The 22,101-nt window shown below is 44.5% G+C and overlaps 1 protein-coding gene across 1 annotated transcript in view; it reads left to right on the top strand.

Moving 5' to 3' along the window:
• The first annotated feature begins 1,892 nt into the window (after nucleotides 1-1,892).
• The window catches only part of zmp:0000001267 (b(0,+)-type amino acid transporter 1), a 29,476-nt gene continuing 9,267 nt past the window's right edge, over nucleotides 1,893-22,101 (top strand). Inside the window, exons 1-6 of the mRNA XM_060855282.1 lie at nucleotides 1,893-2,117; nucleotides 4,088-4,125; nucleotides 7,622-8,294; nucleotides 16,001-16,134; nucleotides 20,278-20,407; nucleotides 21,970-22,094. Of these exons, the coding sequence (XP_060711265.1) occupies nucleotides 1,893-2,117; nucleotides 4,088-4,125; nucleotides 7,622-8,294; nucleotides 16,001-16,134; nucleotides 20,278-20,407; nucleotides 21,970-22,094 (1,325 nt within the window). The remainder of the gene's footprint in view (nucleotides 2,118-4,087; nucleotides 4,126-7,621; nucleotides 8,295-16,000; nucleotides 16,135-20,277; nucleotides 20,408-21,969; nucleotides 22,095-22,101) is intronic.

The raw sequence follows: 22,101 nt of genomic DNA, 5'->3' as shown, positions 1-22,101 counted from the left end.
CTACTGTACTCATTGTATACCCATGATTGCGTCGCCAAATACCAGACTAATGCCATTTACAAGTTTGCTGATGACACCATCATAGTTGGTCGAATCCCAGATTGCGACAAAACAGACTACAGGTGGAAGGTGGAAGACTTGGAAAAATGGTGCACCAAGAACAATCTTGCTTTCAATGCCGGCAAAACCGAGGAACTCATTATTGACTTTCGGCGGGATGTCACTCATGCCCCCCCCTACACATTAACAGCACAGAGATGAAACGAGTGGAGAGTGTCAAGCTCCTGGGAGTGGTCATCAACAACAAGCTTTCTTGGATTCTTCATGTGGACACACCGATTACAAAGGCCCAACAACATCTCTTCTTCGTCGGGCAGCTGAGAAAATTTAGCATGACGGCGAATACCCTTGGCAACTTTTGTAGGTGTGCCATCGAGAGCATTCTGTCTGGATGTATCATTGCTGATAAGGCAACTGTAACATTCAAGATCGAAGACAATAACAGAGAGTGATGAACTTGTTCCAGACAATAAAAAGGCCAACCTCCCATCTATAGAATCCATCTACCAGGCCCACTGTCAAGGAAAGGCTGCCAGCATTCTCAAAGATCCATCCCACCCTGGCAATGTTTTTCTACAACTCTACCATTGGGGAGAAGGTACAGAAGCCTGAACACTCGCACCAGCCGGTTTCAAAACAGTTTCTACCCTGCTGTTGTTAGAATATTGAATGGACTCATAAACTCTTAGCATTCATTTGTACCTGCATTTTGGTTTTTGTCGCTGTTTACCTATTATTTATTATCTATGCTACTTAACTCTGTGATCTGCCTGTATTGCTCGCAAAACAAAACTTTTCACTGTTTCTCGGTACATATGACAATAAGTTCAGTTCAATTCAATTCAATGGAATTGAAGAGCAACTTGTTGCTCTTTTTTGTAGTCATCATATCAATAACCACAAACAATTTTATTGCATGCCTCGACGGTCCCAACTCATTCTAGTGTACAGGGTGATTTGTCAGAATCATGATCTGAATCTCTCCACCAACCATTTTTACCAGCTTCATTTCCTCCTTTCCAGGGACGCCCTTATGTGTCAAGTGGTTTAGCTTCTTGTAGTTAGAACATTGTTTTCCCGTTGCTGTGTAGGCGTGCTTCCTTTCCTGTGGCAGCCCTCAGAGCAGTTACATGTTCTACCCCAGCTTTGATCTTTCTGCTGGCCTTCTGTAAATCATCCTTTTAATCACTGTCTTATGCTTGGAAGGGTTGGACTGCTGCTGAAAATAATGCAAAATCTTGTCAGTTATCCTATCAACACCCTTCAGTTGTTGATTAGCTTCAAGGAATTGAATCATAGTGTTCCTACAGCACAGATCGAGGCAATTCAGTCCATCGAGTCTGTATCAATCCTCTGAAGAACATCCCACCCAGACCCACTCCATCTCCAAAACCTCACGTTTCCCACAGCTAACCCACCTGCACATCCCTGGACACTATAGGCAGTTTAGCATGGCCAATCCACCTGACCTGCACATCTTAGGACTGTGGGAGGAAACCGGAGTAACCAGAGGAAACCCACGTCAATCTGGGGAGAACGGGGAGATCCAAGATGGCGGTGATCCAGTCGGCCTGCCCGGGTAGGGTGTGCCCAAAAACCCAGACAGAGTGATGTATTCATCCTCCCTTTTTACCCTTTGTGGTGTAAATCGCTGGTTTTAGACCCTGGAACTGTTATTTATTCATTTCCGTATTTTTCTCAAAGAAACAAAAATGATGAAGGGAAAAAGACCGCGAGAATTGCAACAAGAGAACACTTCCCTGCAGTACGGGACAAGCCTGTGGCTGTGGCATTAGCCTCTGTGAATGCTCCTGGCGACTTACCTGTGGAGCATGGCCTGGTCTCAGAGTTCGGGAAACTCCGAGAGAAGGTCGATTCGGCGATGGAGGAGACCCGGGCAAGGCTGGAACCGAGCTCGGCCATACCGGGAGATCCAACATTTTGGGCAGATTGTCGTGGAGGTGGAGCAGTGGGCCGCGGCTTCCGAAACTGCGGTGGAATCTTCGGAAGGCCGCGTCCATGCCCTGGAACAGCAGATACGGGTCTTAGTCAAACAGGTCAATGACCACGGAAATTGAGGCTGTGGGAAGAATATCCGTCTGATCAGGCTGCCGGAGCAGGAAGAAGGGCCCAGCTGGTCAGCTACTTGGGGCCATGGCTCCGGCAGTTTTTGAAGCTGGAAGTTGAGGCGGACCAGATGCAGGTCAAGTGGGTCCATCGGGTCTCAGTGTGCAGGTCTGGATTGGACCAGCAACCCCACCCAGTCCTAGTGTGACTCCAGCACTACAGAGATAAAGAAATGGTGCTAGAAGCATCTAGAGCACTGGGGAAGGATCCACAGTCTCCGATATATAAAGGATAAAGAATTATGTTCTTTCAAGACTTTTCTGTAGTTGTGGTCTGTAAGGGGAAGGTCTTTGATGAGGTAAAATGGAGGCTGAGAGACTTGAATATTCAGTACTCTATAAGATATCCGGTAATATTATGTTTCAGCCACAGAAGATCCATGTTTAATTTTGACTCATCGAAAAAGGCAAAGGACTTTCTGGACAACTTAAAATAGATTGGCTGGTTCAAATAATATGGACAATCCTGTTCACTTTGTTTTTTTCTGTAGTATGCCTGGTTTACCTGGTTTTGTTTTTTTAAATATGTTTGGGGTCTTTTTTTTTCTCTATTTCTCTCTCCTCTCCCTTCTTTCTCCCCTCCCATTATCCTTTGTTTTTCCATAATTCCCTTTTCATTTCTCTTTCTTAGTACAGGGTGGGGTGGTTCCTTTTTTTTTAACCAGGACTGCCTAGGGTCAAAGTATGGATGGGATGAGTTGAATGCCCACTTTTAATTTTCTTGTTATAAGATGCGTGTGACTTTTATGTACTTTGTTTTGTCTGGGTTTGGGGCAAGGCTATAGCTAGAAGGAGCCATGGAGGGGTTAATGGGTAGTATCAGCACCCCTGTGAGCAAGGGAGACAGTTTCCTCTTATTTGTGTTATATTTTGGTTCATTGTGGAAGTAGTTGTTAGAAGGTTTTGTAGTTGTATTTTCAAGTTTATATGAACTGTTCACTGTTTTCACTCAGCACGCTATAAATGGGGTTCTTCCTCCCAGGGGTCACGGACTGTTTCGGATGGCTGTGGCTAACCACACATTTAAATGGTGCACCTGGAATGTCAAGGGGAGTCATTCACCAATTAAGGGAAAAAAGATACTTTCAAGCCTTAGGAAGGACAGGGTCGATGTAGCCTTGCTGCAAGAAACTCATCTAACTGAGAAGGAGCACCTAAAGTTACAGCAGGGAGGGTTTGGCTGGGTGTTTTTTTCGTTCTTTAGTGCAAAAAGTAGAGGAGTAGCTATAGTCATTCAAAAGAATCGACCATTTCAGTTGTTAGACCAAGTTAAGGGCAGTTTCTGATCCTTAAAGCCTTAATACATGGAGAGGAATATGGGATTTTGAATGTATATTGCCCCACAGCACACCCCCTCAAATTTGTGATGGGTGCACTCTCCAGACTGATGGCTCTTTGAGCACATCATAAAATTATAGGGGGAGATTTTAACTGACTTATGGACCCTGAGGTGGATAGGATGCCTAGGGGTCTCGCAGGTATATCCCCGCAATCCAGGCAGCTGGTGGACCTGAACAGGGAGCTGGGATTGGTGGAAGTGTGGAGATGTCTTCACCTGAGGGTAGGGACTTCATCTTGTTTTCTAATCTACGTAAGTACTATACTAGGATTGACATGTTTTTTGCCTCATTGGCCTTTTTGAATTTGGTGCTGTCCTGCAGAATTGGGAACATAGCCATTTCTGATCATGCGGTATTGTACGTGGAGGTTAAGGCCAGTGGTGATGGGACAGGCTCGTGACACTGCCTCATGGTCCTTTCCTCCTGAAGGATAATATGTTCATTGGGTATTTTTCACGGGAATTTGAAATATCTTGGGACATCAATTTGACGGCTGTAATCCATTGGTGCTCTGAGAAACTGTCAAGGCCTATGCAAGGGGTTTGATTATTTCTTACTCAGCGACTCAGAAGCAGCAGAAGGGAGAGCAGCAGTGTATGCTTATGGCCTGGCTGAGGGCAGCCGAAACAGTATATTTTGACAGACCGTCTATAACTAAGTCGCAGCGGATTACAGCCCTCTGGTGTGTTCTGAATGCTGCGCTCACCCAGACAGCATAGGGGGAGATTTCCGTTGTGAAACAGAGGTTATTCGAGTATGGTGATAAACTGGGTAGATATCTGGCATACTTGGCCAGAAAGAAGAGTGCTCCCCAATCTATCACAGCCATCAGAGAGTGTGCTGCTACTGTCACCTGCAATCCCAAAAAGATTAATGCAGCATTCAGGAAATTCTACTCTGGATTGTATCGGTCGAAGGGCTGTGAGGACAGATTGGCGAGGATGGAGTCCTTTTTTTAAGACCTTGGACCTCACAGGTGTGACTTCTGAGCAGGTGCTTCTTTTGAATGTCCCTGTGACAATCCAAGAGATATGGGAGGCGTGAGGCAACTCCAGAGCGGTAAAGCACCTGGCCCAGATGGATTTCGGAGTGAGTTCTATAAGGAGTTCATAGACATGCTAGCCCGGCCAATATTGGATAAGAACAATTATTCGTACAGTCACGACTGCCTCCCACCCTCTCTGAGAGAAGCAAATATTTATCTTATTCTCAAGATAGGGAAAGCCCCAGGTGATTGCTCTTCGTATAGGCCCAGATCGTCATTAAATGTGGATTTTAAAATGTTGTCAAAAATGCTGGCGTTGAGGCTGGAGAAGGACTTGCCTTTCATTGCAAAAGAGGACCAGACAGGTTTTTATTAGGGATTACAAATCCTCTAATAATATTAGGAGAGTGCTAACAATGATTCAGGTGTGCCATCAACGTTCGATGCCAGGCTTGGTAGTCTCCCTGGATGCAGAGTAAGCATTTGACTGGGTGGCGTGGCCGTACCTCTTTTATGTCCTGGAATGGTTTGGCCTTGGAGGGGTCTTTGCCAGATAGGTGGCAGTGTTATATAGTGATCCTGAAGCATCGGTTCTCACTAATAGTATAAGGTCAGATAATTTTAGCATTGGCAGAGGCAGCCAACAAGAGTGCCCCCTCTCACCGTTGCTATTTACATTGGCGATTGAGCCATTGGCAGAGGTCATCCGGAGGGATGCCAATACAACTGCCCCGCAGGAAGGATGGAAAGGCATAGGATCACCCTTTATGCAGATGATATTCTTCTCTTTCTAACTAACCCAACGATATCTGTTCCCTGTTTAATACAAGTGATTAATTTATTTGGCTCTTTCTCGGGGTATAAAACCACTTTTATGAAGTCAGAGGCCATGCGTGTCGGGCGTCTTACTGGAATACCTGATCATGGGGGTGGAATCCAATTCCCTTTCAGGTGGCCACAGGGAGGTTTCTTGTATTTAGGCATTTTTATCACCCCGCCCTTTGATCAATTATATAAAGCTAACTTTGTGCAGTTGCTGGAAGATGAGACAGGACCTTTGCCGCTGGGAGGATCTTCCGATATCCTGGTTGGGTAGAATAGTTCTGGCTAAAATTAATGTTCTTCCTCATTTATTATATCCCATGCGAATGCTCCCTTTGATGCTGCGTAGGCAAGCGCTACGGAGGTTTAACAATTGGCTCGGGTCTTTTATCTGGCATCATAGTGGCCTCTTACTAAGCCTGCCAAATTGCAGCGTCCGCAGGGGATTGGGGGAGGTGGGGTGGTGAGGTGGGGGTGAGGATTTTCCAGACTTTAAGAAATACTAACTAAGTTCCCTACTATCCTATGTGGCTGATTGGGCTTGCCAGGACCCGTGGTCAATCTGGCTAGACTTTGAGGCCTCCCAGGCAAAATGTCCCCTCATTAATATGTTGTTCATGGACAAGATGAGGATTGTTATGGACCATTGCAGAAATCCGATTGTCCTTAACATGGTTAAAGCATGGAGAATGATGTGACAAGGTGAGGGTAATTTACAAAAAAACTTCCCCTTTTACTCCCATAGTAGGAAAGTTAGGATTCTGGCTGGGATTGATGGATTCCAGCTTTAGGCTCTGGGAGTCCAGAGGAGTTTCCTGTTTGGGAGACTTATTTGACGGGGAGGTCATGATGTCTTTTGAGCAGCTGAGCCAGAAATATGAGCTATCTAGGAAGGACCTCTTTTGTTACTTTCAGATTAGGGACTTTATACAGAAAAAGACGACATTGATGGCTAGTCCCTATAAGTAGGATATGGAGAGGAGAGTGCTTCCGTCCATGGGTACTTTCTCGGTCAGCACCCTCTATCGTTTATTAGGATGTTTAGATTAGATTCCCTACAGTGTGGAAACAGGTCCTTCGGCCCAATCAGTCCACACAGACCCTCCGAAGAGTAACCCACCTAGACCCATTTCCCCTCTGACTAATGCACCTAACACTGTGGGCAATTTAGCATGGCCAATTCACCTGACTTGCACATCTTTGGACTGTGGGAGGAAACTCATGCAGACACAGGGAGAACGTGCAAAAGCCACATAGACAGTTGCCCGAGGCTGGAATCGAACTTGAGACACTTGTGCTGTGAGGCAGCAGTGCTAACCACTGAGCCACCATGCTGCCACAAAAAGAACCAGCAAAATTGACATGAACTTATCAGACCACTGTAAGAACCCAAGTGGCTCACAAATATCCTTCAGTGAATTCTCCTGACCTTACCTGGTCTGGGACATAAATGATCGCACAGGTCCCTGCACAGATAAATGGAGCAAGGGTCTTTTCCTGTTGATGAATGAGCAATTCCCACATTCAGAATATGTCGAGCAGTTTGAGCTGTAAGTGTAGAATAATTATTAATAAGAAGACCCTCAGTGTATGTTTACTTGGAGTCATAGAGTCATAAAGTCCTTTTGCAGGGAGACAGGCCCTTTGGCCCAAACTGGTCCAACCGACAAAAATGTCCACTCATGCTAACCCCATTTCCCTGCACTTTGCTCATATCCTTCTAAATCTTTCTTATCCAAATTTGTCCAAATGTCTTTAAATGTTGTTAATGTATCTACCTCAACCACTTCCGCTGGCAGCTCATTCCATATGCGTAGCACCCTCTGTGTAAAAAAGTTGCCCCTCAAGTTCCCTTTTATTCTTCTCCCTCTCACCTTAAACTGATGCCCTGTAGGCCTCGATTCCCCAATCTTGGGAAAAAGACTGAGTGCATTCACCCAAACCATGTCTCTCATGATCTTATACACTTCTACTTGTGAACCTCTGACTGTGACATTACTACACAAGTGAAAATCTCCCTTACGTTTTCCGTTATTTCATTGTATACCATAAACTTTAGGATTAAAACTTTATCTTTTCATGTTATCCCGCATATCAGCAAGTTATCTCAATTTATTAGGTCTGATTATTCAGGGAACGGTTAATGTTTACAAAGTACTTCGAACTGAAACACAGACTTTAGAACTTTGAATGCACCGAAGTATTTCAACACTGACATTCAGGGAAGGCACAAACTGCATCGCTTTTCAATCAAGTGCCGACATGGATGCACGTACACAAAAACTGCATTTAAAACGGGAAGTCGGATTAATCAGTGCTGTTTGTTTAATTGTTGGGACAATGATCGGCTCAGGCATCTATATGTCTCCAGAGTGGGTGTTGCAATATATTGGGAGTCCTGGAGCCAGCCTTGTGATATGGGCAGCCTGTGGATTGGTGTGCACGATAGCCGCTCTTGCATATGTAGAACTTGGCACCGCTATAAAAGAATCTGGTGGAGAGTACATATATATCCTAAGAAACTTTGGTCCTATTCCTGCTTTCCTGTTCTCCTGGACCTCTGTGTTTATAGCTAGACCTGCAGGAATTGCAGCGATGTCTTTGAGCTTAGCCCAATATATTGCAGCTCCATTCTATGTTGCATGCCTACCACCAACATTTGTGGTTAAATGTACGGCAGCTGCAAGCATTTTAATTCTTGGTATTATAAATGGTCTTCATGTAAAACTGGCAACCCGCATTCAAAACATTTTCACTTTTGCTAAGCTACTGTCCCTACTTATCATTGTGACTGGGGGGTTGGTGTTACTATTCAATGGACACACGCACAGTTTTCAGAATGCCTTTCAGGGAACAGTGGCAGGATTTGGCTCAGTGGGGATTGCATTCCAGCAAGGGATGTGGTCCTATGACGGATGGAATAATTTAAATTATGTGACTGAAGAAATCAGACGTCCTGAGGTAAGTGCAAAACAGTTTTTAGTCAACACTGGATGATTTAAAAATCAATACTTTACTACATACTAATTACCATGAGCAGCGTAATGCACCAAGGCCACCCTCCAGCTTGTGTTGAGCAGTTAGTGTGGTACACCCAGTGTACAAATACTTGGAAGCAATTTGATGTGACTGGGTTCTGTAACACTAATTGAGTTGCTGTAGAAGTCATTATGTGCCTGTATTTCAGTTAAGGTGCTCTGGGCAGGTTCTTTCTGCTAAAAAGACTAAGAATGTTGAACTGATTTTGAAAGCATTGGGAAAGTTTTAGATTCCAGATTTAGATTTTCATTGTCGTACGTACTCAATTGCAGAAGTATAGGAGTCCAGTGAAAAGTAGATAATGTTACAAAGTTACTGAAGTACAAAAACTCAGGCACAAAGTAGTTAAAGAAACAAAGTTCAAAAAGTTCAGCATTGCCTTCACAGAATAAGTAGAAAATAAAGAAATAAGGTATTTATTAACATTAAAGTCCTTCTTAATTTAAGGATTCAGAGTCCATCGGGCATTCAATTTCATGACTGGTTGTGGCTGGTTATGAATAGACAAGGCAGTCCCTGAAGTGGAAGGCGAGTCAGTTGGTGATGTTCTGAGATTTCGTTCAGAAGGGGAGAGAAAGCTGAGAAGCAACTCCATTAAGATCGACAGTTGTGAGGCTGCGGGTCATAGACAGGACCTTAAAGGGACAATGAAAAGGAGGGCTGAGTGAACATCACCATGACCAGGGTAGGCCTGATTCTATCACAGCAACAAAGATAGAGTTAGTAAACAAATCAACCATGCTCTCATTGATAAATAGGCTCAAGTCCTGAATATATTCAACTTGTTTCTATTCAATGAAACAACATTAAAATTCTACCTACGAAAAGCAAATAAGTCAATTCAGTAGCTTCAGTGATAGAAGTATTTAACTACAGCTAGTACCTTTGCCTGTCATGGTTGAGGACTCTGCAGTCATTTTAAACTCACAAACTGATTGATCATCTCTGATTTCATTGTGTATTTTGGTCAGAGGCTTGTTTAAAATGAATGGGTTTCTTCAAACTGCCAACTCATAGCCCATTTGCCCACGAGGCATTCAGGAAACACTTTGGTGTGACAATTTTCCAATGTGAGGTTTTTCAGGAAGATATGGCCCAAAGTTTCTCACATTCCGATCACTTAATCTGAACTGTCAATTTTCTTTCTCCCCCAACACCCTACTGCCTGTCCTTCCCATGATTGCATAAATGCTGTCCCCTCCACACTTCACTTCAGCTCTGATGAAGAGTCACCAGACTCGAAACATTAGCTTGCTTTCTCTCCCTGAATGCTGCCTGACTCACTGTGATCTCCAAGGTAAAAACAATGACTGCAGATGCTGGAAACCAGATTCTGGATCAGTGGTGCTGGAAGAGCACAGCAGTTCAGGCAGCATCCAACGAGCAGCGAAATCGACGTTTTGGGCAAAAGCCCTTCATCAGGAATAAAGGCAGAGAGCCTGAAGCGTGGAGAGATAAGCTTGGGGGGGTTGGGGGTGGGGAGAGAGTAGCATAGAGTACAATGGGTGAGTGGGGGAGGAGATGAAGGTGATAGGTCAGGGAGGAAAGGGTGGAGTGGATAGGTGGAAAAGGAGCTAGGCAGGTTGTACAAGTCTGGACAAGTCATGGGGACAGTGCTGAGCTGGAAGTTTGAAACTAGGGTGAGGTGGGGGAAGGGGAAATGAGGAAGCTGTTGAAGTCCACATTGATGCCCTGGGGTTGAAGTGTTCCGAGGCGGAAGATGAGGCGTTCTTCCTCCAGGCGTCTGGTGGTGAGGGAGCGGCGGTGAAGGAGGCCCAGGACCTCCATGTCCTCGGCAGAGTGGGAGGGGGAGTTGAAATGTTGGGCCACGGGGCGGTGTGGTTGATTGGTGCGGGTGTCTCGGTGATGTTCCCTAAAGCGCTCTGCTAGGAGGCGCCCAGCTTCCCCAATGTAGAGGAGACCGCATTGCGAGCAACGGATACAATAAATGATATTAGTGGATGTGCAGGTAAAACTTTGATGGATGTGGAAGGCTCCTCCAGGGCCTTGGATAGAGGTGAGGGAGGAGATGTGGGCACAGGTTTTACAGTTCCTGCGGTGGCAGGGGAAAGTGCCAGGATGGGAGGGTGGGTTGTAGGGGGGGCGTGGACCTGACCAGGTAGTCACGGAGGGAACGGTCTTGCAGAAGGCAGAAAGGGGTGGGGAGGGAAATATATCCCTGGTGGTGGGGTCTTTTTGGAGGTGGCGGAAATGTCGATGGATGATTTGGTTTATGCGAAGGTTTGTAGGGTGGAAGGTGAGCACCAGGGGCGTTCTGTCCTTGTTACTGTTGCAGGGGTGTGGTCTGAGGGCAGAGGTGCAGGATGTGGACGAGATGTGTTGGAGGGTATCTTTAACCACGTGGGAAGGGAAATTGCGGTCTCTAAAGAAGGAGGCCATCTGGTGTGTTCTATGGTGGATCTGGTCCTCCTTGGAGCAGATACGGCGGAGGCAGAGGAATTGGAAATGCGGGATGGCATTTTTGCAAAAGATAGGGTGGGAAGAGATGTAATCCAGGTAGCTGTGGGAGTTGGTGGGTTTGTAAAAAATGTCAGTGTCAAGTCGGTCGTCATTAATGGAGATGGAGAGGTCCAGGAAGGGGAGGGAGGTGTCAGAGATGGTCCACATAAATTTAAGGTCAGGGTGGAATGTGTTGGTGAAGTTGATGAATTGCTCAACCTCCTCGCGGGAGCACGAGGTGGTGCCAATGCAGTCATCAATGTAGCGGAGGAAGAGGTGGGGAGTGGTGCTGGTGTAATGCGGAAGATCAACTGTTCTACACAGCCAACAAAGAGACCGGCATAGCTGGGGCCCATATGTGAGCCCATGGCTACCCCTTTGGTCTGGAGGAAGTGGGAGGATTCAAAGGAGAAATTGTTAAGGGTGAGGACAGTTCGGCCAAACAAATGAGAGTGTCGGTGGAAGGGTACTGTTGGGGACGTCTGGAGAGGAAAAAACGGAGGGCTTGGAGGCCCTGGTCATGGCGGATGGAGGTGTAGAGGGATTGGATCACTGTGATCTCCAACATATTTTGTTTCCAGATGTCCAAAGATGTGCAGGGTAGGTGGATTGGCCATGCTAAATTCTTCAGAGGGTCAGTGTGGACTCGATGGGCCAAATGGCCTGCTTTAACACCGTAGAGATTCTGTGATTCTATGCCCGGGGGGAACTTTAACCCCAGGAAAGAGACATTTGGGGTCAGGTTGAAAATGAAAATTGAAGAACTAGCTGGCTCGCTTGCTCCCTCTTCTGGTTATAACACAGCTGGCTGTGTTCATTGGGATTGATGGGTTTATAATGAATACAGATTTTAAAATCCTAATCACATCACAGTGACTGCTTTTTTAATTGATTTACACAGCATATTAAACTTAATTTATCCAGTATGGATTTTCCAGGGCTCAAGGAACTTGCTGGTGAAAAAGAAACGAGTTATATTGCAATGTTTAAAGTTCAAATTGTCTTATCTCAATAAAGCCTCAGTAATTACATCTGTTTTGGCAATTCTGTGTGCAAACATTTTGTTGAGCCTTCTTGTCAGCTTCAGGGCTTCACTGGCTTTCAATTCAACACCAGCAGGAGGCGATCCGCTCCAGAAGGATATCAGACAAGGAAGCCAGTCGTCAGGCCCCGTCACTGCGATGTGCTGTGGTAGGGTCAGCAGATGTGGAGTCTGGGGTGGGGGCATAAGAATAGAGAGAAGATTTAGAGGGTTGCAGGTTCCACACATATGGCTCAGTTTCCTTGACATATCCAAAGACCAGTGTCTCCATCAGCAGAGATTCAAATTACAACAGAATCCTTGCATGGAGCATTAACAATACTGGGGAGTAACAGGTACAGATTGTCATGTGAGTTTATGATGTTGTGGCAATAATGCAGACTGGGCCCTCGGACAGCCAGGTCTGCATGTTAAAACATTCCTGACTACAAGATGTTCTGCAATGTTATGAAAGGAAAAGGGTGGGGTGGCCGTTTTTGGCTAAGGAGAACAGTGAGGTCCAGGCCAAAGTCGATATTCCAGAGTTCAAGGCTGGAATCAAATTGACTAGAGCTAAGGAATAAGAAGGAAGTAATGGCAGTGCTTAATGTAATCTGTAGACAATCAATTAGTGGGAAAGACGTTGAGTAACAAATTTACAAGGAAATCACAAGAGGTATAAACATTGGAATTCTAATGCAGAGCTTTAACCACTTTAATATGGACCAGGATAATAGCAGTAAAGGACAGCAAGAGCAAGCGTGCCTAGGCTACATTCAAGAGAATTCCCTACAGCAGTATCTGCCCAGTCCAACAAGAAAGGAGGCATTGCTGGACCTAATTCTTGAGAATAAGGTGGACCACATAGGTCAAGTGGCAGTGATGGACCTTTAGATTACCGTAATCATTGAATCATAATGTTTAAGATGATGGTGGAAAATGACAGTGGTCAATCCCAAGTACGAATAATAAACTGGTCATGAGCTGACTTCAGTTGGGGCAAGAAGAGAGCTTGATTGATGAGACTGGAACCTAAGGTCATTGGGAAAACTAGTGAAGCAATGATTCAATACCGGTCAAAGTCTATTCCTTCAAAAGGAAAGGTAGGGTAGGCAAATCCAAATGTCCCGGTTCAAAAGGGAAGTGAAAAATCCTAAAGTCTTCTAAAAGTACATCAATGATAACAATGGCAAAAGGAAGAGAAAGGATGGTTGGGGACCAAAACAAAGGATTGACATGTGGAGGTAAAAGGCATAGCTGAGGTGTTAAATGAATTCTCCGCATTCTCTTTAGTCACAAGATAGTTCCTGCGCAGATGATGATGGCAGAGGAGAAAACACAGTCACTAGAAGGGTGAAAAATTGATCAAGAGGAGGTATTGGTGAGCTGTCAATACTTAACGTTGATAAAACACTGGGACTGGATGAGATACTTGCAAGGACATTGAATAAAAGTGAGATTGGAAATTGCAGAAGCACTGGCAATGATTTTCCAGTTGTTCCTAGATTAAGGGTGCTGTCAGAGAATGAAGAATTGCAAACCTTACTCAGGAAAGGTTGTAAAGATAAGCCAAGCCATTACAGACTGCTCAGTTTAACTTTGATGGTGGGGAGACGTCCTGTAACAAATTTTTTTTTGGGGATCCTGAAGAAAGGCTCATGCCCGAAACGTCAATTCTCCTGCTCCTGGGATGCTGCCTGACCAGCTGCGCTTTTCCAGCAACACATTTTCAGCATTGATTCAGAAGAGTCAACATAAATTCTTTTTAAGGGAAAATCCTATCAAACTAACACGTGGAATTTATTGAGGAGGCAAGAAAGAGGGTTGATGAGGGGAAGGCTGTTGATGTGGTGTCTATGGAGTTGCAATGACATTTAACACAGTACCACAGGATGGGCACGTGAGGAAAGTGATAGATAATGGAATAAAATGGACTGCAGCAACATGGATACAAAATTCACCAAAGGTGAGGAAACAAAGTGTAATAGTTAATTAGTATTTTCTGGACTGGAAGATATTTTTGTCATGGGATTCTCCAGTAGTCAGTGTGGAGACCATGATTTATTTATATAGATCTCGGTGTATAGGAGACAATTTCAAAATTTGTGGATGTAAAACCCTGTGAGAATTGTAAACAGTAAGGAGGATAGTGTGGAACTCCAAAAGGATATTGACATATTGGGGGAGTAGGTGGATAGCTGGCTGATGATGTTCAATGTCAAGATTAGAGTGGTGCTGGAAAAGCACAGCAGGTCAGGCATCATCTGAGGAGCAGGAAAATCGACGTTTCAGGCAAAAGCCCATCAGCAGGATTGAGCATGATGATGTTCAAAGCAGAGGAGTGAGATAAAAACAACAGCAAGACAGTGTTAAATAAAGCCAACTATTGTAAAAGGCGTGTAGGAGCAGATAGATATGTATATGTATGTAAGTCATTAAAGATAAAGGACAGGCAGAGAGAGCTGTTAATATTCCAGGGTTCACTAATAGAGGAATAGAGTACAAGAACCAGAAGGTAATGATGAACTTGTATAAAACTGGTTATAAATCAGCTGGAATACTGCATACAGTTCTGTGTACCTCACTTTAGGAAAAATAGGAATAGAAAAGATAGGAAAGACAAAGGATGTATCTGGAATGGTTCTAGGGTTGAGACACTCCAGTTATGAGAAAAGATTGGATAAATTAGGACTGCCTCCGAGTGTCATGATGTGGAGGTGGGGTGTACAAAGTTAAAAATCCCACAACATCAGGTTATAGTCCAACAGGTTTAATTGGAAGCACCAGCTTTTGGAGCACTGCCCCACAACCACCTGATGAAGAAGCAGTGCTCCGAAAACCATTGCTTCCAAATAAATCTGTTGGGCTATAACCTGGTGTTGTGTGATTTTTAACTTCCTCTGAGTGGGTAGGGATAAGAAGATTTGATAGAGGTTTTCAAAATCAAGAGGGGTCTGGGCAGAGTGGATAGGGAGAAACTGTTTGCATTCATAAAAGGATTAACAACAAAGAGGCACAGTCTAAAAGTCTTTTGCAAAACAGAGGAATATGAGGCAAGAAGATATTCATTCACATATTGAGTATTTAGGGCCTGGAATGCTCTGCCCAGAAGGTGGTGGAGGCAGGTTCAACCAAGGTTTTCAAAAGGACATTGACTGGTTATTTAAAGAGTGATAATGTGCAGGTTGCTGGGAAAATGCAGGAGATTGGCAGAAAGCCAATGCAGAGACAATGGACAGAGTGGCTTCCTACTGCACTGTAACAATTCTGAGATTCTGAAATATCCAAAGCTCCATTTCAACCTGCACACACCACCTTGTACAGACTTCTGTGTTGAGATTCCAACAGCAGACAAATCTCCTGTCACTCAAACTGCCTGAATACTTCATCTCCTGGTGACCAGACTGGAACACAAATGGGATCCTGTGGAGGTATGACAGAGATGGACATTGATTCATGGAGCAACAACACCTTTGGAAGAGGAAGGGAATAGAAAATGGGGTACAAGCAAAAGCAGAGGTGGTGATTGTGCTTCCCCCCAGTGAGATAATATTGGCTGCTTTGTCGGGGGGACAACATGTGAAGAGTGGGACCATTTCTCATATCAACGGGATCAGAGAAAAAAATTGGTGGTTAGTAGTTTAGTGCAAGAGGAAAAGATAGGAGCCTTGGAAGAAATTAGCTCATTTGAGCGATGACAAATAGAAAGAAATGTGTTCCAGGGCTAGGACAGAGAGATGATGGAGAAGGATGAGGACGAGTTGGTTTGATAGGCAGTGTGAAGAAAGGAGTAGGAGATGCTTCTAAATGGATGCTTCTAAAAGAATGTCTGGGATTATCTTGCAAATGAAAAAAAAGACAATGGTGGAAATATGAAAAGCTAATTAGCTCACCATGAATCTAAAACAATTTTTGTCCATTTTTTATGTTTGAACATTGACAATTTAAATGTGGGAAAAAAAATATTGTTCATGTTGCATTCTTGCCTGGAACTAAGTTGCCACGATTTCTGCTACATCAAAACATCAAGAAGTCATGCAGTTATTTTCCATCCATACAAATCAGTGCATGAGAAACTGTGGGTTTTGAGGATAATTCTAAGTGTCCCAATAGTCTTGCTAGTAACTAACCGAACTTTCTGTTTCAGGTGAATCTGCCTCGAGCTTTATTGATTTCACTTCCATTGGTGACCCTGCTGTATTTAATGGCAAATATCAGCTACCTGGCAGCCATGAGTCCAACTGAGATTTTGGCATCAGGTGCTGTGGCCGTAACCTGGGGGTAAATTACTTATGCTAACATAAAATAACACTTTGTTTTTTTATTTAACGCATTGCATTGACAAATGAATTATGTGTTGTGACTATCTTCATTCAAAATATCAGATACATTTGCAACCAAGAACAATGCCATGAACTAATCTGTTTCTTCCCTCTGCTCCAGCCCCTCTGTCTCCTTCTGCCTCACATGCTCAGTCTTTTAGATTAGATTAGCTTACTTACAGTGTAGAAACAGGCCCTTCGGCCCAACAAGTCGACACCGACCCGCCGAAGCGCAACCCACCCATACCCCTACATTTACACCTTACCTAACACTACGGGCAATTTAGCATGGCCAATTCACCTGACCCGCACATCTTTGGACTGTGGGAGGAAACCGGAGCACCCGGAGGAAACCCATGCAGACATGGGGAGAACGTGCAAACTCCACACAGTCAGTCGCCTGAGTCGGGAATTGAACCCGGGTCTCAGGCGTTGTGAGACAGCAGTGCTAACCACTGTGCCACCGTGCCGCCCATCCCCTAGAAGATCATATCACTGCATCAATTACCACCTATTGCAATGCATTCAAAGCTTTCATGAACTTCTCTGTGAAGGAATTCTCCTAAACTCTCCTGCCAATTTTTGGACTGAATTTCAAATTCAAGACTCATTGACACTGATCCTTGACAACAGGTTTTCAGTTCTGTCTAATACATACTCAATTCTCCACTAAGTGTCCCCACCTCGTCCTGAGACTTAAATCTTAGGTCTGTTGAATCAACCAACCTCAAATCAGCCCCACAGTCGCCAGTGACTATCTCTGAAGGCAAAACAGACATAGAATACTTATCACTCAACAGTTTTCAGGTCTTTGGCTCCTTACACAAGCTGGGTATGGCAGTGATTTCAGGCTCAAAACCTCACTGACTCAAACTCTACAGAATTGTTCTTTAAAACTTTCTTTAAAATGAAAACTTAACACAAGGTTCAGTGCTCCAGATGGGAAATGTTAATTACTTAGCATCTCAGGCAATTACAAATATAACAAGGATATGGAGACAGTGGTCAAAATATTCAATATTAAAGAAACTGAGGGGTAACGTTTTATGTAGAGGATGGTGCGTATATGGAATGAGCTGCCAGAGGTGGTGGTGAAGGCTGGTACAATTACAATGGGTATATAAATAGGAAGGGTTTAGAGGGATATGGGTCAAATGCTAGCAAATGGGACGAGGTCAAATTGGAATCTCTGGTCGGCATGGATGAGTTGGACTGAAGGGTCTATTTTGTGATATATGACTATATGACTTTATTAAATCTCAGACTGTATTGCCATTGAACTGATGAGTTATGGACATCAACAGGAAGTTTGCTGGTGAAAAAGGATTTAAGATTGCGATGCTGTATCAACAATGTAAACTTGCATTTATAGAACACCATTTGTGCAATAAAATGCCCCACAGACCTTAATGACCAAAATTTGAAATGGAGAGATTAGAACAAGTGACCAAAACCTGAAATGAAGTGGTATATCTTAAGAGTGTGTGAAAAGGGGGAGAAGTAGAGAGATGGGCATAGTGAATGAATTGCATCATCCGCCGACATTTCCACCACTTACAAATGGACCCCACCACCAGAGATATATTTCCCTCCCCAACCCTTTCCATTTTCCGCAAAGACCGTTCACTCCGTGACTACCTGGTCAAGTCCACGCCCCCCGACAACCCACCCTCCCATCCTGGCACCTTCCCCTGCCACCGCAGGAATTGCAAACCCCGCTCCCACACCTCCTCCCTCACCTCCATCCAAGGCCCCAAAGGAGCCTTCCACATCCATCAAAGTTTTACCTGCACTTCCGCACATGTCATTTATTGTATCTGTTGCTCCAGATGTGGTTTCCTCTACATTGGGGAGACTGGACGCCTTCTCGGAGAGCGCTTTAGAGAATATCTCCGGGACACCCGCACCAATCAATACCATCACCCTGTGGCTGAACATTTCAACTCCCCATCCCACTCTGCCAAGGACATGCAGGTCCTGGGCCTCCTCCATTGCCACTCCTTCACCACTCGACACCTGGAGGAAGAATGCCTTATCTTCTGCCTCGGGACCTTCCAACTCCAGGGCATCATTGTGGACTTCACCAGTTTCCTCATTTCCCCTCCCCCCACCTTACCTGAGTTCCAACCTTCCAGCTCAGCACCGCCCTCATGACCTGTCCATCTCCCTTCCCATCTATCCGCTCCACCCTCCCCTCTGACCTATCACCTTTATCCCCAGCTCCATCCACCTATTGCACTCTCAGCTACCTTTTCCCCAGCCCCACCCCCTCTCCCATTTACCTCTTCACCCTCGAGGCTCCCAGCCTCATTCCTGATGAAGGGCTCTGGCCCGAAACGTAGATTTTCCTGCTCCTCGGATGCTGCCTGACCTGCTGTGCTTTTCCAGCACTACACTGTCAACTCTGATCTCTAGCATCTGCAGACTTCACTGTCTCCATAGTGAATGAATGATAACTTAGGATATTGATAACAGAGGACATGGTCACAAATGATGGAATAATTTAAATCAGGAATGTGTAAGCAGACTAGAATTGGAGGAGCACTGATATCTTAGAGCATTATGGGGATGGATGAAGTTATAGTGCTAAGCACAAGTAAAGCTTTCATAGAATACCTACAGCGTGAAAACAGGCCATTCAGCCCATCAGGTCCACACAGGGCCTCCGAGAAGCAGTCCACACAGTCCCACCAACCCCATACCCTATCCCTGTGACCATGCATTTCCCATGGCAAATCCATCTCGCCTGCATGTTCCTGGACAGTGTGGGACAATCTAGCATAGTCATTTCAGCTAATCTGCACATCTTTGGACAGTGGGAGGAAACCAGAGCACCTGGAGGAAACCCAGACAGACACGGGGAGAATGTGCAAACTCCACACAGACAGTCGCCCAAGGCTGGAATTGAACCTGAATCCCTGGCACTGTGAGGCTGCAGTGCTAACCACTATGCCACCCACACGAGATTTGAGCACCTTGATGTGAAATTAAAAGTCAAGACTTCCCTTGACTGAAAGCCAATCTGAATCAGCAAGTACAGCTGTGATAAATGATTGACACTTGGGGTGAGCTAGCACACAGGCAGTAGAGCTTTGAATGACCTTAAATTTGCAATATGTAGAACTTGGGAAACCAACCTAAGAATATATTGCAAAAGTTAAACATAGCGATAACAAAGGGGTAGATGAGAGTTACAGTGTCAGCTAAGTTGAGGCTATAATACGAAGCTAAAAACAGATGATCTCACACATAGGTTAGCTAAGTCCTCTCAGTGTCAGTATGAAACCATGTTTGAATTAGACTGGATCAGCCTCACACAGTTGCCAAGAAAGAGTCGCTGGGAAGGGAATGTAGTTAGTGCCAGGAAGTAAAGATGGTTTTAGCTCTTGCCAATATTTGATTGGAACAAATGTCAGCTGCATCCTTTAGGTGAGTGGTAACAAAAGTTGATTGGGTCAGGAAGGACCTGGTGTCTAAGGGGTAGATAGCATTGGCTGGAAGAGTGACGTCATTGGAAATTAGAGAGAAATCAGCAATAATCAGGGAGAGAAGGAGGTTTGATGATTTGGGATGGGGCCAAGTGGAGAAAATTGGTCAGTTTTCCTTCAATGTTGGATTCGTAAGTGCAGTGCTACTCTCCATCTTCAACATTTAGCTACTGGAATCATATTCAGGCAGAATATAAAGTGAGCTGCCCAATGAGCTATTGCCTGCTCTGTTGTGCCCAAGGCAAATTTTACCCTCATGACTTGTGTTCTCTATATTATCAACATATATACCACGCGATTGTCTATTATAATTGCCTCAGTACCCTAAATATCGGAGAGGTCCTCAGTTTGTCCTGATAAATGAAACCCCAACTGAATCTGAAGGCAATTGGACTCCAGAGCCTAAGGCTGTAATAACAACAGCAAACAGGGAACAACTTAAATTTCACCTCTGTCACTCTCCCAGTCTCTGCTTAATAGAGAGAACTAAAATGTCCCTAATATATTCCAAGTGTCTTTACAATAGAGCTATACTTTAATAACAGTCTAGATAACCCCAAGTTGGAATAACAATCGTGAAAAATGGCTTCTTTTGGAATGTTTTCTATTTTCAGAAACAAGGTGCTGGGCAGCTGGGCGTGGCTGATGCCATTGTCTGTTGTACTTTCCACATTTGGGTCTGTAAACGGTAGTTTCTTCACTGGAGGTCGCAGTTGTTATGTAGCAGCCAGAGAAGGTTCAATGGTAAGGACTTAAGGCTGAATCTTACATTTTTGTTGGCTAAGTGTGAGTTGTGTTGAATTGTTTTTGGAGGAATTCTTGTCATGATGCAGAAGTGAGATTTCTTACCAAACTCACCTCATTAACCAGCTACACCATCCCTATGGCATTTTTCATGTCTGATGCTATCACCATCTTATCACATGCCTTTCCTGGAACAAATCACCACTCAGGGAATATCTGCCGAAAGGCAAAGTTAAAAATCACACGGCACCAGGTTATAGTCCAACACGTTTATTTGAAAGTACAAGCTTTTGGAGCACTCCTCCTTCATCAGGTAGTGACCTGAGGCCTCAGGGATTTTTCTTACCAAACTCACCTCATTAACTAACTACCCCAGCCATCTATCATGTCCAATTCTATGTTGTGGGAAGGAGAGAAAGAAGAGAAAAACCATTGAGGGCACTTTGGTGGCCTGGATGACAATGCACTCTTCATTATTTGACACTTGTTTACACATGGCACCTTTCCACCTTCCACCTTGTTGTTTGTCTCAGTGTAGTCCCATACGAAATTATGCCAGCATTTTGCATGAGTACCAATCCCCTCAGACTGAGACATGGTTGCTTGCTTGCTCCTCATGCGGGGTGTTTGCTGTGTAAGCTGCAAGCATATTGTGCAGGTCTGAGGTGGACATAGAACATAGAACATAGAAAAATACAGCGCAGTACAGGCCCTTCGGCCCTCGATGTTGCACCGATCCAAGCCCACCTAACCTACACTAGCCCACTATCCTCCATATGCCTATCCAATGCCCGTTTAAATGCCCATAAAGAGGGAGAGTCCACCACTGCTACTGGTAGGGCATTCCATAAACTCACGACTCGCTGAGTAAAGAATCTACCCCTAACATGGCACACTGCTGTACAGCAAGGTTTACACCCTGTTGTTTGAGGACTACTGACTGGGTGCTAACTGACACTGCATGGCCAGATAGGCAAGGAAATGTTGTGGGCATGCAGGGAGATCTAAACTCACATAATATTCTAGATGTAGCCTCATCAATGCCCTGTGTAATTGCAGCAAGACATCCTTGTTCTTGTACACGAATTCTCTCACTATGAAGGTTAGCTTAACTGTTTGCCTTTGTTGCTGCCTGCTGCACCTTCACACTTACTTTCAGCGACTGGCGCATGATGAGCCCCAGCAGAACAGAAGAAAAGAGATAAGTGTTGATAAATTTCAAGATGTAGAGGTACCGCTGTTGGACCAGGGTGGACAAAGTCAGACATAACACAAGGTTATCCTCCAGCAGATTTATTGGAAATCACAAGCTTTTGGAGCACTGCTCCTTCGTCAGGTGACCACTCTCCGAATGCTTGTGATTTTGAGTAAACCTGTTGGATTATAGCCTGGAGTCATATGGTTTCTGACTTTGATGAATTTCAAAGAAGTGACAAAGCTAATACGCTTTTTATTACCTATCAACTGAAAAACACACACATTTGAAGTAATATTTATTGAGATTTTTTAAATCTGGAACTCAAACCCAGATTGCTGCTGATTGCTTTGTCTTTTTCTCCCAGCCAGATATTCTGTCCATGGCTCACGTCCACCGTCTGACACCATTGCCTGCCCTTTTGTTTACAGCTCTCATTGCTTTGATAATGTTAATCCCGGGAGATTTTGAGTCAATAGTCAATTATTTCAGGTTTGTG

Source organism: Hemiscyllium ocellatum, chromosome 3, assembly GCF_020745735.1.
Source record: "Hemiscyllium ocellatum isolate sHemOce1 chromosome 3, sHemOce1.pat.X.cur, whole genome shotgun sequence".
In the NCBI taxonomy this organism is placed as follows: domain Eukaryota; kingdom Metazoa; phylum Chordata; class Chondrichthyes; order Orectolobiformes; family Hemiscylliidae; genus Hemiscyllium; species Hemiscyllium ocellatum.
Note: the sequence above shows the minus strand (reverse complement) of the source record. Positions and strands in the feature narration are given on the sequence as shown.